Raw genomic sequence first — 16,295 nt, forward strand, 5'->3', positions numbered from 1 at the left:
CATCACCTGTAGCTCGCCTGTTCCCTCTCTGGGTCACTCCTTGGCCCCTAGCCCTGCATGGGGGTCAGCCACACGCCCTCGCACCCGTGGGGCAAACACCGATGTCACGGAGCCCAGCCACCCCCAGTGGCCTCCCTGGGCGCTGGTGGACCAGTGAGGACTCCCCTGGCCGGGGTCTGGGCCCTGGCTGCCGTTGGCTCTGCCCACACCCAGTTGACCGGAGAGTCGCGTGCCCCAGGGACGCTGCTGGCGTCCGTGGTGCAGCAGGATGGGTCAGGCTGTGCCAGAGCCCCTTCCTGGCCTTGCCGTGAGGGTGGCTATGTGCCGATGGGCTCTGTGAGCCCCTCCAGGAGCCATAAATGGTCACCTGCCCCATGGGACAGTTCTTTGGAGGTGCCAAGATCCCACCTACATGGGCTGGCAGAACCCAGGAGTCCTGAGGTCACCCTACCCCATCCCTCTGCCCCAGAGCTGCCCCACACCGCCCCATAGATCACCCAGACATCAAGGGGGCTTGCAGAGCTGCAGCCCCCCCCAGCCGCCCCCTTCAGCATGTTGCAGAGAACAGACTCACAGTGAGGGTCGCGGGGCAGGATAAACCCCAACCCACTTTATTGTGGCAAGAAAGCAGCAGAGCAGGAGCGGAGGGTGCAGGACTGTGCGCCGAGGGGGAGCTGTGGGGCCAGGGCACCCCTCCCCTCCCTTCAGGGGTCTGCGGGGGAGACCCTGCAGCTGGGCTGGGAGAAGGCACCGCGTCCCCAGCGAGAGATGGCCGTGGGTTGGGCAGCCCCAGCGTGGCGTGGTGTGGGCTGGGTGCTGGGACCAGCGCAGGCCCCGGGGCTCTGCAGCAATTGTCCCTCTCTGGGGACGGGCCCCTCACCGGGTCTGGCTCGGGAGCCGTCTCCAGCACATCTGCATGTGCCGCACACGGGAGAAGGGGGTGTTGATGAGGTGGGGAAGGGATATGGGGCACTGGGGTGAGCAGATCCTGCCAGGGGGAGGTGAAGGTTGGCTGAGGGTGCGGAGGGTCCGGCTGGGGGGAGGCGGGGAGCCCCGGGCTCTGCCCCCTCACAAGGGGTCCCTCTGGTTGCGGGCGTTGTTCATCTTCATGGCCTTGATGATGAGGATGGTGCCCACGATGATGCCGACGATGCCCACGGCCAAGCCCAGGGCGCACACCAGGGTCTCGGTGCTCTCAGAGGTGGGGAGGGGCAGCTGGGGCTCTGCGGAGGAAGGAGGATGGGTGAGGACGGGGCTCCCCTGGCTGCCTGCACGGGGAGGGGACCCAGGGACCCCGCTCCTCACCCCAGTGCTTCAGGAGGCCGGTGGGCAAACCCTCATGCTCCACACGGCAGTCGTAGTAGTCCCCGCGCGTGGGGATGAAGGGCAGGTAGGAGAACTTGCGGAAGGTGTTGTCGTCCCGGGGGTAGAAGACGGTCTCGAGGACACCATCCGTCACCTCCTGCCCGTTCTTCAGCCACGTGATGGAGATGACAGATGGCCAGAACTTGTCCACGTAGCAGATCAGGATGTTGGGGTCCCCCAGCTCCACGGGGTCCTCAGAGAACACCGTCATCTCCGGTGGCACTGGGGACAACGGGGAGGAGGGAGGAGTCAGAGCTGTCCCAGAGCCTGGGCTCAGCCAGACACCATGGCGCCCAGGGATGGTTAGAAGAGGCCTCGTTGTGCCACCCTGCCCACCCCGGGAGACCCTGCACCCCGGCTCGGGGCTGTGCCTGGGTCCCCACGTGCTCCAGGGGTGCAGGGCGCTGTGCATCCCGCTGCCGGCTGGGCCGCAGGCCGTGGGAGCAATGGCCCTGGCAGGGTCCCTGGGGGTGAAGGCACCGGCCGTGCCGGGGCCGGGTTGTTACCGATGGCTCCCTGTGAGCGGTTGGACCTTTCCATCAGGATCTCCAAGTTCTGTTTCATTACAGCCATATTCTGCAGCGCTCCCTGCGCCTGGAAAGTGGCGAAGTTCCCGAACTCGGGCAGACGCCAGATGGTCTCTGTCTTCTGGAGGTCCACGTGGAAGATCTCGTCCCCGTCAAAATCAAACATGAACTCGCCGCCCTCCTGCTGCAGCCTCTCATCCCGCTGGTACAAGTCAGTCTGGATGATCACGTTCCCCACTGGGAAGGAACAGGCTTTAGGGTCAGTGCCCCTCCCACTGCCACAGGGCTTGCCCCATCTCCCCACGGGCTCCTTGGGGACACTGCGTGGGTGTGGGGAGGCCTGATGGGGAGGACAGCCCACCCCGAGCCTCTCTCTTCCCTCAGGGGTCCCACAGGACTGACACCCCCTCCCCAGGACAGGGAGCGCTGGGACACCGGCTCTGCCCCCAGCCCCCAACTCCAGCACCTCCGTGCCATCAGGAGGTTTCTCTCCCTCACCACCTGAGGCCTGGGACAGAGACAGGGCTGGGGACCACAGGGGCCTGTCCCCAGACATGCCGCGGGGTGGTGTGGCAGTCCCAGGGCCCACAGGGACTTGGGCCAACCCATGGCTTGTGGCCACTGTGAAGGGACCCCCATGAGCACTTGGTGCTGCAGGGACCAGACCCATGGAACTGGGGCACTGTGGGGCCCGAGGGCAGGAGACCTGGGCCGGGGGAGGGCAGGGAACGAGTGTCCTGGCCCCCCTCCTCTGCAGCCTGCCCTGCCCTCCTGGGGGACACCTGGAGCCCATCCCAACCTGCAGTTGGAGGGACGGAGCTCCCCATGCCCCGGGCCCTGCCCCAGCCCTGCCCCACCCCCAGACCCACCACCCCAGGGTTTCAGGGCACCCCAGACCCACCTCTGCCCCCAGACCCACCACCCCACCGCCCCGGTGTCCTCACGCACCTTTGATGGCCCCCGCGCCCTGCAGGGTCAGCACAGCCAGCAGCGCCAGCGGGACGCCCCGTCCTCCGGCCATCGCCTCTCCTGGCACCGGGCAGCGAGAGCGGGACCAGGCGAGGGTGATGCTCTTGGGTCGGGGAGCTGAGTGCTGGGGGGCCCCTACCCGGGGGACATGCCCCCCCCCCGGTGCCTCAGCCAATAGGAGGGAGCCCTGATTCTGACTCAGGTGTTCCCAGGCAGAGCAGCAGCTCAGAGCACCCTGCAGAGCAGACAGACGGAGGGACGCCCGGACAGGTCCCGCAAGGGGTGACTGTTGAACTTGGGGTGCGCACAGCCCTGGAGGGGGCTCTGGGGAGGGGGGAGGTGGGGGTGGCCCAGGCCGGGGAGCCCCAGTGCTGGTGGGGGCCGGCAACCTCCTCCCTGGGGTCACTGCTCCCGCACGGGACAAGTGCCCGAGGGAGCCCTGTGGGGCCCAGTTCTGCCTGGTGACGGGTGATGCTGCCCAGCCTCGCTCCTCACTGGTGCTCACTGGGACTCCCAGTGCTGGCACTGGGCAGGACCCGGGTGACACCCCGCACTGGCAGAGTCCGGTGCTCTTGGGGGTCACCACACCTTTCCAGCCTCTGCTGTGAGCAGCGATGAAGACTGACCGTGTGCTGGGAGCCGGGGCCATGCTGGTGGTACTGGTGGTGCTGGGAACCCACCCGGCTGGTGGCCAGGAGACCTCCGGTGAGCTCTGAGTGGTGGGGTGGGGAAGGTGTTGGTGGGGATGGAGCCCACACGTGCCCAGGGAGGTGCTGGTGTCAGTGGGGGGATGGTGAGGAGAGGACCCCGCTGCCCCTGGGACCACCCTGCTGCTGGTGAGGGCTGCCCCCGGTGACGCCCTTGTCCTGTCGTCTGTCCTCTGCAGCGCCCGGGAGCAGTGGGCTGCAGGTGACACCCAGTTCCCAGACTGGGAATGGGGGAGATGCTCTCCCCTTGCTGACCCCCAGGAACAGCCTCCTGGCTCCGGTTTGCCCTGGCTCCCTCCTGACCCCTCCCTTCCCCTGGGCTCTCTCCCTGCATTCGCCCTTCTCATGTTCCCTCCTGTCCCCACCGTCTGGGTGACAGTCTCCCCTCCCCATAACTCCCCTTGGGTCCCCTCTGGCTCTCCCTCGTCCCCAGGCTGAGAACCTGAGACCTGACGAGGTCAGGCTCACACCGCCAGCATTATCGCAGCCGTGTGGCTTCGGGGGAGGCAGGGAGGAGAGTGGCGATGGGGAGGGGGCTCCACGGTGCCTCCCACTCTCCCCTGCCCTGCCTGGAGTGCTGAGAGCACCCGGGGAGGGGGACCGGCCACCGTGACCTGCCTCCCTGCACAAACAGGGGTTTTCCAGGAGTTGGCTAAGGCCGAGTGTCAGTTCCTCAATGGCACCGAGCGGGTGAGGTTTGTGGAGACGTACGTGTACAACCGGGAGCAGTATGTGCACTTCGACAGTGATGTGGGGCGCTTTGTGGCTGACACCCCCCTGGGCAAGATTACTGCCGAGTACTGGAACAGCCGGCCGGAAATACTGGAGGACAACCAGGCTGCAGTGGACACATTCTGCCGGCACAACTACAGGGTGTCGACCCCTTTCATTGTGGAGAGGAGAGGTGAGTGCCTGGCGGAACATTACCCCAGGGGACGGGCACGAGCCAAGCCCTGCGCAGCCCCTGCGCCCTTCCGCGGGGACGCAAGTCCCTTGCAGCCCCCCCTCCCCCGGGCACATCCTGCATGGGGAGCAGAGGGAGAGCCCTGGGCTGGACTGGGTGGTCCCTCTGCTCTCCCATCACCTCCACAGCCCCTCTCTCTCTCCCCCAGTTCAGCCCAAGCTGAGGGTCTCCCCCATGCAGTCGAGCTCCCTGCCCCAGACCAACAGGCTGGTTTGCTACGTGACCGGGTTCTACCCCGCGGAGATCGAGGTGAAGTGGTTCAAGAACGGGCAGGAGGAGACGGAGCACGTGGTGTCCACGGACGTGATGCAGAACGGAGACTGGACCTACCAGGTGCTGGTGATGCTGGAAACCACCCCGCAGCGGGGGGAAACCTACACGTGCCAGGTGGAGCACGTCAGCCTGCGGCACCCCGTCACCCAGAGCTGGGGTAAGGCCCTGCCCTGTGCAGCACCCGGAGGGGGGGGCTCAAGGCCCCCGTCTGGATCGGGAGGGGGACAGGGCCCCCCAGCCCTGACCCCCCGCTCTGGTCCCCGCAGAGCTGCAGACGGATGCCGCCAGGAGCAAGATGCTGACGGGGGTGGGGGGCTTCGTGCTGGGGCTCATCTTCCTGGCGCTGGGGCTCTTCCTCTACATGCGCAAGAAGGTGAGCGGGCGGGAGACTGTGTGGGGGTCCCCGTGTGTGTGTGTGGGGGGTCCCCATGAGTGTATGTGGGGTGGCCCTGCTCCCACCCTGACCTTGTCTCTCTGCGTTCCAGGGCTCCCTGTTCCCCAGGCTGCAGGTAACACCCGTCTCCCCCCACCACGCTGCACCCCGCGCCCTGGTGTGGGGCTGGTCCCCTCCCTGCTCCCCGGGGCAGTGCATGTCCCCCCCACAGCGCCGGGGCAGAGCCCTGGGCACACGCCCCCCCCCCATCCTGGTGGTCACCCCCTCTTCTGTCCCCACAGGGCTCCTGAACGAACTCCTGCCCCAGCGCATCTGCTCCGCCGCCCTCCGTCCTCTGCCCCCCCAGCGTCACCTCTGCCTCGCACGGCCCCTCCCGGAGCCCCACGTCCCCATGCTGATCCCCGGGGCCACCCCCTCCCTCCCAGCCCAGCCCGGCTTCGCTGTCGCTGCTCTGCAGCCCCGGGGTCCCCAGGGCCTGGCGACGGTGGCCCTCGGCCGCTCCGGCTCATCCTAATAAAGTGTCCCAGTACCCTGCAGCCCTGGTTGTGTGGGGACAGCGGGGCATGGCTGGGTCACTCCCTTCCCCATGGCTGTGGGTCCGTCTGTCACTCTGGGCTCCATCCTCGGTGGGCACCGAACGCGCTTAGTGGCCTGGGGCTGCCACCGTGGGAGTCACTGTGGGGGGGACGGGTGGGCAGTAGAGCCCGTGTCCAGCTGCCCGCGGGATGGATCAGGGCCAGGGACCAGGGGTCATGGGTGCCCTCCCCGGCTTCGGTTGGTGGCTCTGTGTCCCCCTCCCCGCGCCGGAGTCCCCCCGTCTCCCTGTTGCCCCCTGCATGGTATGAGCAAGACGAGCAGGGTGCGGATGAAGCAGCGACACGCAGATTCAGGGGTGCCCGGCTGTCCCCAACCACCTTTACTGCTGCTGGAAGCAGCCCAGAGCCCGGGACGCCAGAGCCGCGGTCAGTGCGGTGCCCACGGGGCAGGGCAAGGGGGCAGCGGTGGGGTGGAGCAGGGCTGGGGGGCTCTGGGTGGGGATGTGGGGTGCAGGGCCGGGAACGCGGGACATGGGATGGGTTGTGGGGCTCGTGGTGGGGATGTGGGGCAGGGAGCTGGCCGGCGGGGTGTGCGGCTTGGCCGTGGGGACGGAGCTGGAGGGATTGGGGCAGCAGCTGGGACGTGATGGCGGGGGCTGGCAGGTGTCCCAGGGCTCTGCCCCCTCACAAGGGGTCCCTCTGGTTGTGGGCGCTGTTCATCTTCATGGCCTTGATGATGAGGATGGTGCCCACGATGATGCCGACGATGCCCACGGCCAAGCCCAGGGCGCACACCAGGGTCTCGGTGCTCTCAGAGGTGGGGAGGGGCAGCTGGGGCTCTGCGGAGGAAGGAGGATGGGTGAGGACGGGGCTCCCCTGGCTGCCTGCACGGGGAGGGGACCCAGGGACCCCGCTCCTCACCCCAGTGCTTCAGGAGGCCGGTGGGCAAACCCTCATGCTCCACACGGCAGTCGTAGTAGTCCCCGCGCGTGGGGATGAAGGGCAGGTAGGAGAACTTGCGGAAGGTGTTGTCGTCCCGGGGGTAGAAGACGGTCTCGAGGACACCGTCCGTCACCTCCTGCCCGTTCTTCAGCCACGTGATGGAGATGACAGATGGCCAGAACTTGTCCACGTAGCAGATCAGGATGTTGGGGTCCCCCAGCTCCACGGGGTCCTCAGAGAACACCGTCAGCTCCGGTGGCACCCCAGACCCACCACCTCAGGAGTTCAGGGCTCCCCAGTCCCACCACCCCGGTGCCCTCACGCACCTTTGATGGTCCCCGCGCCCTGCAGGGTCAGCACAGCCTGCAGCGCCAGCAGGACGCCCCATCCTCCGGCCATCGCCTCTCCTGGCACCGGGCAGTGAGAGCAGGACCAGGCGAGGGTGATGCTCTTGGGTCGGGGAGCTGAGTGCTGGCCCCCCCCCCCCCCCCCCCGGTGCCTCAGCCAATAGGAGGGAGCCCTGATTCTGACTCAGGTGTTCCCAGGCAGAGCAGCCAGAGGGACACCCAGACAAGGTCCCGCAGGGGTGACTGTTGAACCAAGAAGGGAGGTGGGGCGTTCTGTGTTTGGGGGTGCCTACGGGGGGCCGGTCCCACCACCATTGGATGAGGGGGACCATACTGGGAGCAGCAGCCACTGCCCCAACCCAAACTGGACAAGGGAGGGGGACAGACTTATGCCCATCCTTCACATTGCCCCACAGGGGTCATCCGTGTCCCCCCCCCCACCCCAAGGAGAGGCACCTGCTGGATGGGGACAGGGGGTGTGGAGCTGTCGCACCCCCACCCTCCAAGTGTCACCTTGCCCTCAGAGGCATGAGTGACACCGGGGGCTGAGGGTGATGCGTGTCCTGCTGGAGGGTGACGCATGTCCTGCCGCCCGCTGTGTGTCCCCCCCCCCCCGTGGCCGGGTGACAACACCAGCTCGGCTCAACTCGAATAATATTTTCTTTATTTACATGTTAAAGAATCGAAAGGTTCGAAACATACAATAAGATGAAAACACGGCTCTAAGGGGCTACAGGGAAGGGGGTGGGGGCGAGAGGGGAAAAAACAAAACCCCAAACAAAATAAAACGAGTAGAAAAAAAAAAGAAAAAAAAAAAAATTATACAGTCAACGTAAAAAAAACAGGCGGCCCCTCCCTTCCCCCCCCCCTTCCCTACCCCCCCCACGGGGACACGCTGCCCTGCTCACCTGCCGGGGGGTGTGTGTGTGTGTGTGTGTGTGTGTATTTGTGTGGAAGGGGGGTGGGGGGGTATGTACAAGGCGCGTCCCGGGGGCCCCCACCAGCACGACGCGGCGCAAATAAATTAAAAAAAAAAAAAAAAAAAAAATAAAAATCCTCCACAGAAAAGGGGATGGGGAGGGCGGCGGCAGCTCCTTGGGGGGGGGGGTGGGGTGGGGTGGGGGAAGGGCCCCCACAGCAAACCTAAACGCAGGACTCGACCCCTCCCCCCCCGAGTTTGTTTTTTTTTCTTCCTTTTTAAAAGCTTTTTAATTTTTTTTTTCCTGGCTTTTTTTTTTTTTTTTCTTTTCCTTAAAAACCCCAAACTTTTGCCCCTTTGCAAAAAAATCCCACAAGTCCGAAAAAGAAAAAAAACAAAACAAAACAAAACAGAACAAAACACCCTCCCCACACACACACACTCCACCCCCCCCCACCCCCCCCCCAAAACAACAAACAGTAAAACCTGCTGGGGAGGATGGGGGGAGGGGGAACTGGGGCCAACCCCACAGCCATCCCCCCCCCCCCCAAGCGCCACCTGTAAACACTGGGGTCCGTCCATCCCCCCCCCCACCCCGAGAGTCCGTGGGGGGGCTGAGGTGGCGGGGTGGGGGCCCCCCCGCAGCCCCCCGTTCCGCTGGGCGGGCGCCCTCAGTCCGGTTCACCTGGGTCCGGTCCCGCAGAGCCTCTTCCGAACCTGCCCGCGTTCCGCCCTGACCGCGCCGGAGAAGGTGGTGGTGGTGGTGGTGGTGGGGGGGGGGAGGGGAAAAAAAACAACAAAACAAAACAAAAAAATATCTGGAGCCACCCCCCCTTTATCCCGAATCTGAATCGCTGGTGTCTGAAGAAGATGAACTGGAACTGGAGCTGCTGGAATCCGAACTGGAACTGGAGGCGCTGAGGCGGGAGACGGCGACTTGTTGAGCCGATTCCGGTTTTTCGCTGGCTGTGAGGACAGGGCAGGAGGTTCAGGCGGTGAAAAGAGGGGGGAGAACGCGATGCGGCAACACCGCGGCGGCACTCACCCTTCTTTGGAGGCTTCTTGGTGGAGTTGAGCTGACCGCTGACGTCCTGCAGCCGCTTCTCCAGCTCCCGCTTCTTCTCCAGCGCCAGCTCCTCTTTCGTCTTCCCCACCGGCTTCTTCATGGCTGCGGTGGGAAAAGGGGATGCTCAGTTGGGGCGTGATCCCCCCCAACCCCCCCTCCCCTCCAAAAAAAACCCCCCTCCCGGCGGCGCTCACTTTCGCTGTAGGGCTTGCGGGGTTTTTTCCGCAGGCAGGAAAGGACGTAGCGCTCCAGTTCCCGTAGGGTGGAGGGTTTGAGGGTCTCGAAATCGATCTCGATCTCTTCGGGGTTGGAGTCACGCAGGGAGGGCTCCCGCGACTGGATGATGTGCACCACCCGCCCCAGTTTCTCGCCCGGCAGCTTGTTGATGTCCAAACTCAGCTGTCGCTTCTCGTCGTAGGTCATGGGTTTGCTCTCTTCCTCCTCTTCCGAATCGTAGAGAGCCGGCGGAGGCGGCAACGCCGTTTTCGCTGCCTTCTTTGAGTTCCTGCAGGGAGAAAAAACGGTGCGGTGGCATCAAGCAGGGTGCCGCAAAAATCCCCACCCCTCCGCCGAAACCCGCAGGGGGAGTTGGCAGCGCTCAGACAGGGTTTGGCTTGTTCCGATCGCTTCCTCGCCACGGTCGCTCCGCCGGGGAAAGAGTCATCACCGCCGCTGCCACCCCCTCGACACCCCGATGTCGTGCACCGCACTCACTTGGAGCTACCGCCGCCGCCGCCGGTCCCACCGCCGCCGCCGCCACCACCGGCTTTCTTGGCTTTACGGAGCTGGGCCTGGCGCGCCCGGGCCTCCTCGTCGCCTCCCCGACCTTTGTGCTTCTCCGATTTTTTCTTTTTCTTCTTTTCCCGCTTCTTTTTGGGTTTGGAAACGGGGCCCTGTGAGAGGGCAGCCAGCTGCTCGTGCACGGCCCGCAGCTGTGGGGGGAGACAGGGGGTGAGGCGGGCGCGGGGAGGGGGCCCGGGAGGCGGCACGGACCCCGCCGCGACCCTCACCTGCTCCTGCAGCTCCGCCAAGCGGTTGGCGCGTTCCTCCTCCGAGTCGGAGCTCTCTTCACTCTCCGAAGAGCTCTCGCTGCTGCTCTCATCCTCGTCGTCATCTTCGTCATCCTCATCATCCTCGTCCTCGTCGCTGGAGGATTCCTCGGAGGAGGATTTGGAGAGGGCGCCGGTGAGCGGAGCCGACACCGAGGGTGGGCTGGCGTCCTGCGGCTCATCCGGCATCTTGGCGTAGCTGAACTCGAAGACGTCCTGGTGAGGGGAAGCGGGGTCAGCGCGGCCATAGGAGTGGGGCTGGCGGGGTGGGGATGGGACATGGGGACGGGACATGGGGACAGCCACCCGCCACCCCGGCTCACCTGCAGCTTGCGGGCCATGGCCACCACGTCGTGGTCGGGCGGGTTGTACTTGTAGCAGTTGGAGAACATTAACCGGACGTCGGCGGCGAATTCTTGGGCGTCGTGGTAGTCCCGGTTCTCCATCTTCCGCTGTGGGAGAGAAGGAACGGTGAGTGGGAGCTCCCGGACCCCCACGGGGAGGGAGGGGGGGACAGGGAAGGCGCAGAGACACCCCACCTTGATGGTGCTGAGGTCCATGGGGTGCTTGATGATCTCGTGGTAGTCGTGCAGCCCCAGGGCCGAGGCGTCGACGGGCTTGTAGAAGGGCCAAGCGTAGGCCGCGTGCTTCTTGGAGAGCAGCTCCTTCAGGATACCGTTGCAGTACTTGAGCTGCTCCGATAATTTGCCCTTCTTGGAGGTCTGGTGCTGCTGGGAATCCGGTAAATCCTTCTTGGGGGGCTTGATGGGGCGGCCGCTCTCCCGTCGCGCGGGGATTTTGGCCGCTTTGGCTTCCAGCAGCGTGGCGGAAGGCGAGGATTCCCCGCTGGTGGCGATGATGGCCGTGGTGGTGGGGGTGGTGGTGTCCGCTTTCCGCTTCACGCCCTTCTTCTGCCAAAAGAAAAAGGGAAAACAACCACGCGTGAAGGTCGTGGGGACAAAGCCAGCCCCACACTCCGGCCCCACGGAGCCTGCCCCGAAGCCGGGCCCTCCTCCTACCTTGGCCACGGGCTGGGTGGGAGCGGGCGCAGCCAGGACGGCCGGGGCGGTGGAGTGCAGCGACTTGAGGAGCGGAGCGGAGATCACGGATGGATGGGGAATGTTGACTATGGTGGTGGGGATGTCGGGGCTTGGGGTGTAGACCGCGGTGTGGGACACGGAGGAGACAGCCGGCACTTGCTGAGCAGCCGTGAGTCCCGCCAGGAGCGCTGGGCCAAGACAAGAAGCCCTTCGTTAGCGCCACTGCCAAGCCGGGAGGGGACACGAGACGCAGGAGGCCCCATCACCCACCACCCTGCTTCCCTGGGGTCCCACCTAAGCCTCAAGCGCCCCCCACAAACAGCCATCCCACCCCAGGTGGTGTGACCATTACCTGCTGCCCGGGACGCTCCCTTCTTATGGCTGTTCTTGGCCACCGGCACCACGATCTCCTGCTCTTCCGGTGGCATCTGGGCCACCTTCTGCAGGAAAATCTTCTCCAGGGTTTGGGCCATCAGCACAATGTCGTCCGTGGGCTGCAGGAAGGACCAGAAGCAGTGTCAAGACGTTGCCGGGAAGGTGCCATGGGAATTGCCGGCGGCGAGAGGCAGTGCCGGCGCGGTTCTCACCTTGTTGTAGATGTAGCAGTTGGTGAACATGGTGTTGAAGTCCTGCATGCACTCCGCAGCCCCCCAGTAATAATTGTTCTCCAAGCGTCGCTTGATTGTCCCCATGTCCATGGGCTGCTTGATGATCTTGTGGTAGTCCTGCCGAGAAATGACAGGGGACCAGCGGTCAGGGGCGCACTGGTGACCGCACTGTATCCCCCACGCGCCCAACCTCCCCAGTCCCGTGGTGGCTCGGCACCCGGCCAAGTGCCAGCTTGCCCACGTCAAGAGCCGGGACCGGCGCAAAGCTCACACACCACCTCTCACTCGTCACCCAAGCGCAGGCAGGGGGTGCGTGGGGGATTCAAGAAACACTTTCGGACCTGGTCCCCATCTGAGAGTGCCACCGTCCCCCCTCCCCTCCGCCCGCGGGGGCGAGAGGGTCCCTAGGTGCCTGGGGAACCTACGCTACAGGAGGACAGCTGGACCTCGGCGTCTGGAGGACGCGCGCGCGTCCTGCACGAGAGGTGGGACGGGGCTGGGCGGGGGGTGGGGGGTGGGGGGGGGAAGGCTAGCGCTAAATTTTAAGAGCAAAACCTACGTGGAAATTACCTCCGGGCTTTAACTCCTTGGGCGCCACAGGTGCACGGGGGGGCTGGCGTTTAATATTGGGGTCACAGGATGTCTTCTACAAATTCATGGATGGGAATCTGCAAAACGCATTCAGGGCACAAGAGATTAGGTGGGAAAGCGTCCGGGTTACCTCTAGAGCGGCTGCGTCACCTCATCCATACCTTTGTAGGGGACATCGGGATAAAGAAGGGGTGGCAGCTGCTCTGAGGACGTCTCCCCAGGACCAGCCCGGACGCCTACGAGGGGCTGAGGGAGGGGGATTACGCCCCCTGGGAGAGGGCGAGGACAGCACAGCCCCGGCACCTGCAGCTGCATCTCTACGGCGGAGCCCCAGGAGGGGGACAGCACTGGCCCTGGCACTCTCAGGCTGGTGGGGAGGGGACACACATTACGTCCGGGGTCCGGCAGGACAGAATTTGGCCATAAGTCTGTCTAACACCCCCTGCCTGCATGCGCCAGCACGGGTGGGCGAGTGAGGGGCGGGGGTGGGGGGGGAAGGGGGGGTCACGCAGACACACTCGCGCACGCCGCGGGCGCCGTTAACTTCTCCCACACCCGCCCGCAGGGCTCGTTACCGGCAGGCCCAGCTTGACGGCGTCGACGGGTTGGCGAAAGGGCCAAGCGAACTGGTGCTTCCACAGAGCCTTCATCACCACTTTGTGCAGATACTGCAGCTGGTTGGTGACCCGCCCCGGCTTCTTGGGGTTGGAAACCTCCGGCGGAGGTGGGTTCACCTGGGGGGATTGCAGGGCCGGCACCGACGCCATGGTGGGGCTCTCGAAGCCCTCGTAGAGGAGCGAGGGTTTGCGGATCCGTTTGCCGGGGGTCGACTCCGTCGCCAGGCCCATGAGCCCGGCATTGCCCTCCCCCAGAATCCTGAAAGGGGAGTAGAGACAGGGTTAGGGGGGAAGCTCCGTGCCGGGAGGAGTTGCATCACTGCCTTGACCAAAAAAAAATATATAACAAATCACCGGGGGCTGAGCCGTAGGTTTCCCAAGGGAAACCCCCAGAAGGAGCCGAAGGCTCCTAAAGCCGCAGTTAAGGGCGGAAGCGTTACCGCGCTCCATTATGGCACGATGGAGGGGGACAATCTGATTCTCCGGGACGCAGGTGAGGTCCCACCACGCGTCTTTCCGGGGGAATATTTGGCCGTGAACTCCGGCTGCACCCGTTAATTGCTGCCAGACGGGCGGCCGGGTCCCCGCCGGTGCCAGGAGATCCGTCCGCGCCGGCGCAGCCGGAGCCCAGAGGTTGGCGCGGGTCCAGGCTCGCCCTCGAACAAAGAGCCGGCGCGCGGGGCCGCGCGCGGAGGTGACGGTACCAGCGCGGTGACGGTGCTGCTGCGCGTCGAGGCGACGGTGACACCGCTGGTGTCACCCGCTCTTCCGAAGCCACGTCCCGGAGCTCTGGCGGGATTTGGGGAGGCGGCAAAGCCCCATGGTGTGGTTGTACCGTTAGGCCAAGACCAAGGCCAAGATAGCGGGCAGCTTGACGCCATCCTGGTCACAAGGACCCAAAAACCCCCGTGGGGACAGGGCCAGGACTCGGGGGAACCCACAGTCCCAGGGAGGCGGCGCAGCCGTGACCACGTCACGTTCGCAGCCGTCTCTTGTGCCACTTTAAGGATGAAAAATCAGCATTTTACGGCAACGACTGGCACTTCGTAGCACCGACAGGCGGCTGAGGAGCAGCATGAAACACCAAAATATCCACAAAAGAGGGGGGAAAATAAATAAATAAATCTTGTCGCGAGGCAAACCAGAAGATGCCACAGCGACACTGGGGACGCTCAGGACACCGACGCGAAGGCTCCGGAGGTTCCCAGAGCTCACAGGCAACGGTTCAACCAGCTGCTGCCTAAACCCTGAACCTCCAAAACACCTAAACGCTGCCCCCTCTCCTTACCCTGAGCTGACCCACGGGTGACCGTCACCCACGGGCCCGTGGGACCGGCACCCGCAGGGCCCTGTGACTGTCACCCGCCGCTCGGCTGTCAACGCTCGGCCCAGCAGGACCTTTCCCCGGAGGGGTGGGGGGGTGCTGCCAAGGGCACGGCGCAAACCCCAAGGACGGCGACCCCCCACTCCGGGGACAGGATCACGCGTGGGGTGGAAGGAGGAGGGGCGGCGGCGAGACGGCGGCCCCAGGGGTGTGGGCGGGAAGCGCCTCTTCCCGCCATCCGTCTGTCCGTCCCCAGGTCACCGGGGAGGGGGACAGACGCCGACCCCGCCGCGTGTCACCGCCACAACCCACCCGTGACACCTCCCCCCCCCCCCTCCCCATCCACGGCGGCGGTACCTACTTGCTCTGGGGATTCACATTCTGCAACATGCCGGCGGCTGCGTGCCCGGCCCGCGCTCCCGGCCGTCCTTCGTCTCCTTCTCCTTCTTCTCCTCCTCCTCCTCCTCCCGCCGCCGCCGTCTCCTCCGACGACCCCCCCACTTTGCCCGGCGAAAGGTTCGGCGGTACCGGCCCGGTGAAGGGCCCCCCCCCCGTCAACGCATCACCCAACGGCGGGGAGGGGGGACGAGCCGGGTACCCCCTCCCCTCCCCCGGGCAGGGCGCGGCCGGGCGGGGCGGGCCTCAGGCGGCGGCAGCGGCGGTTCCTCCGGCCGGGACCATCCAGCGGCCTTCACATGAACGGGCGCGGAGAAAATGGCGGCGGGGAGCTGGATGTTGGGGAGCTGGAAAGGAGGGGAGGGGGGGTCCCCTCTTCGGAGCCCCCGGCGGGCCCCAAATCCTGCGCGATCCGGTCAATACAGGCCTCGCCGCTTCGCTGGGTATCGGCTGCGTCGGCGGAGGGCGGGGATGAGGCGGGCGGCGGCGGTCCGAGAGGCGGATGACAGCGGATTGTACCGGGGATCACCGGCCGGGCTCCATCTTGGCTCCCTGAGGGGAGGAGGGCGGGAGCGGGGCGGGGGGGGGGAAGGAGGGCCCCCTCGCCGCTGGCCGCAGGCAGGGGTCGCTACGGAGGCCGGGGAGGGTCCGGCGAAGCCCTCCGGGAGCGCGGAGGCGGGGGCTGGGCCGCCCGGCGGAGGATGGATCCGGTTTGGGGCCGCCCCCCTGCGCGCACCGGGCCCGACCCGCTCCGTCCTTCGTCCCAGCGAAATGGCGCCGCTCGGCCTGCCCCCGGCCGCCCTTATATAGACACCAGCCGGCCCCTCATTGGGCGGCGGCGCCGCTGACATCACCCACCCGCCCCCACCCGCCCCGACGCGGCCTCATTGGGCGGAGGCACGCCCGCCGCACCTCTCCTATTGGCCGCGCGACGCGCCACTCATCCGCCCCTCTCCCCTCCCCTCCCGCCCTTCCGCCCGGCGCCTCATCCGACGGAGCCGGCGCTCTGGGCTCCCATTGGCCGGCGCTGCCATTCGTTGCGAGGCGATTGGCCGGCGGGTCACGTGAGGGGCGGGACCGGCGGGCGGAACCGGCGGTTGGCGGTTGTTGTCGGAGGGGACGCGAGGAGACAGGGCCGGTGGGCGCCATCTTGCCTGGCGGCGGTGGCGGCGGGCGGACAATGAGCCCGGCGCTCCCGGGCGGCCCCGCCGCCTCCCCACCACCTCCGGCGGTGCCGGGACCCGCGGGGATCCCCTCCACCCGCCCTCACCCCCCTCGCGGTGGCCCCACGGGCCTCAGGGCCCCACAACACCGGCCGCGCCTCGCCTTACTTCCCCCCCCCCCCCCCCCCCGGCTCCCCCCGCGCCCGCCGGTTCCCGAGGGACGCCCCGGTCCCCGCTCACGCCACGGGGGATGCGCCGACCCCCACGAACACGCCGCCGCTGCGGCCGCCAACGCCGATCCGCGAGTGATTTCCCTCCGCCCCCCCCCGCCGCCTCACCGTGGGGGGCCCACGGCGGCCCCGGGACCCTCCCACCGCCCGTCACGGGGGGGGGGGGGTGCTCAACACCCCACCCCCCCCGGCGCCCGCCACGGCCCACGGGAGCCGCGACCCCCCCCCACGAAGGGGGGGGGGGGGGGGGGAAGTCCTGGCCTTCCCC

The 16,295-nt window shown here is 66.4% G+C and overlaps 4 protein-coding genes across 8 annotated transcripts; 1 reads left to right on the forward strand and 3 right to left on the reverse strand.

The window, feature by feature from the left end:
• Positions 1-582: 582 nt before the first annotated feature.
• Positions 583-3,207, reverse strand: LOC309682814 (HLA class II histocompatibility antigen, DR alpha chain-like). The gene is made up of 4 exons (XM_082499762.1): positions 2,841-3,207; positions 1,872-2,129; positions 1,306-1,587; positions 583-1,223 (listed from the first exon to the last, which is right to left on the reverse strand). The coding sequence occupies exons 1-4, from the start codon at positions 2,911-2,913 to the stop codon at positions 1,069-1,071; spliced, it is 768 nt and encodes a 255-aa protein (XP_082355888.1). The 5' UTR covers positions 2,914-3,207; the 3' UTR covers positions 583-1,068.
• A 221-nt stretch (positions 3,208-3,428) lies between these two features.
• LOC309682813 (class II histocompatibility antigen, B-L beta chain-like) lies at positions 3,429-5,778 on the forward strand. The gene is made up of 6 exons (XM_082499761.1): positions 3,429-3,566; positions 4,203-4,472; positions 4,681-4,962; positions 5,072-5,178; positions 5,291-5,314; positions 5,481-5,778. Exons 1-6 carry the CDS (start codon positions 3,476-3,478, stop codon positions 5,487-5,489), a joined length of 783 nt encoding a protein of 260 aa, XP_082355887.1. The 5' UTR covers positions 3,429-3,475; the 3' UTR covers positions 5,490-5,778.
• A 370-nt stretch (positions 5,779-6,148) lies between these two features.
• LOC309682812 (HLA class II histocompatibility antigen, DR alpha chain-like) lies at positions 6,149-7,076 on the reverse strand (the record flags this gene model as incomplete). The annotated part of the gene is made up of 3 exons (XM_082499760.1): positions 6,149-6,574; positions 6,657-6,953; positions 7,004-7,076. The coding sequence occupies 3 exons, from the start codon at positions 7,074-7,076 to the stop codon at positions 6,420-6,422; spliced, it is 525 nt and encodes a 174-aa protein (XP_082355886.1). The 3' UTR covers positions 6,149-6,419.
• A 595-nt stretch (positions 7,077-7,671) lies between these two features.
• BRD2 (bromodomain containing 2) lies at positions 7,672-15,434 on the reverse strand. Of its 5 annotated transcripts, none has more exons than XM_082499764.1 (12): positions 14,600-15,434; positions 12,873-13,173; positions 11,686-11,823; positions 11,451-11,592; positions 11,078-11,286; positions 10,598-10,969; positions 10,382-10,510; positions 10,020-10,274; positions 9,724-9,902; positions 9,204-9,514; positions 8,989-9,111; positions 7,672-8,909 (listed from the first exon to the last, which is right to left on the reverse strand). In XM_082499764.1, the coding sequence occupies exons 1-12, from the start codon at positions 14,626-14,628 to the stop codon at positions 8,779-8,781; spliced, it is 2,319 nt and encodes a 772-aa protein (XP_082355890.1). In that variant the 5' UTR covers positions 14,629-15,434; the 3' UTR covers positions 7,672-8,778. The 5 variants fall into 5 exon arrangements, with proteins under 5 accessions (XP_082355890.1, XP_082355889.1, XP_082355892.1 ...); XM_082499763.1 differs by having other exon boundaries at positions 9,724-9,941; positions 14,600-15,429; XM_082499766.1 differs by lacking the exon at positions 14,600-15,434 and adding an exon at positions 12,277-12,374 and having other exon boundaries at positions 9,724-9,941; positions 12,873-12,890.
• Between the last annotated feature and the right edge of the window lie 861 nt (positions 15,435-16,295).

This window comes from Vanellus vanellus (genome assembly GCF_965231255.1).
Source record: "Vanellus vanellus genome assembly, contig: SUPER_32_unloc_4, whole genome shotgun sequence".
Lineage (NCBI taxonomy): Eukaryota > Metazoa > Chordata > Aves > Charadriiformes > Charadriidae > Vanellus > Vanellus vanellus.

Bases quoted from the DNA above. Each gene is read 5' to 3' on its own strand.
- LOC309682814 (XM_082499762.1), bottom strand. From the start codon at position 2,913: ATGGCCGGAGGACGGGGCGTCCCGCTGGCGCTGCTGGCTGTGCTGACC. The intron at 2,130-2,840 runs GTGCGTGAGGAC...GTTCCTTCCCAG, and splicing joins GGGCGCGGGGGCCATCAAAG to TGGGGAACGTGATCATCCAG. The intron at 1,588-1,871 runs GTAACAACCCGG...CGTTGTCCCCAG, and splicing joins CCGCTCACAGGGAGCCATCG to TGCCACCGGAGATGACGGTG.
- LOC309682813 (XM_082499761.1), top strand. From the start codon at position 3,476: ATGAAGACTGACCGTGTGCTGGGAGCCGGGGCCATGCTGGTGGTACTG. The intron at 3,567-4,202 runs GTGAGCTCTGAG...CTGCACAAACAG, and splicing joins TGGTGGCCAGGAGACCTCCG to GGGTTTTCCAGGAGTTGGCT. The intron at 5,179-5,290 runs GTGAGCGGGCGG...TCTGCGTTCCAG, and splicing joins TCCTCTACATGCGCAAGAAG to GGCTCCCTGTTCCCCAGGCT.
- BRD2 (XM_082499763.1), bottom strand. From the start codon at position 14,628: ATGTTGCAGAATGTGAATCCCCAGAGCAA. The intron at 11,593-11,685 runs GTGAGAACCGCG...TCCTTCCTGCAG, and splicing joins ACTGCTACATCTACAACAAG to CCCACGGACGACATTGTGCT. The intron at 9,942-10,019 runs GTGAGGGTCGCG...CTCCCCCCACAG, and splicing joins TGGCGGAGCTGCAGGAGCAG to CTGCGGGCCGTGCACGAGCA.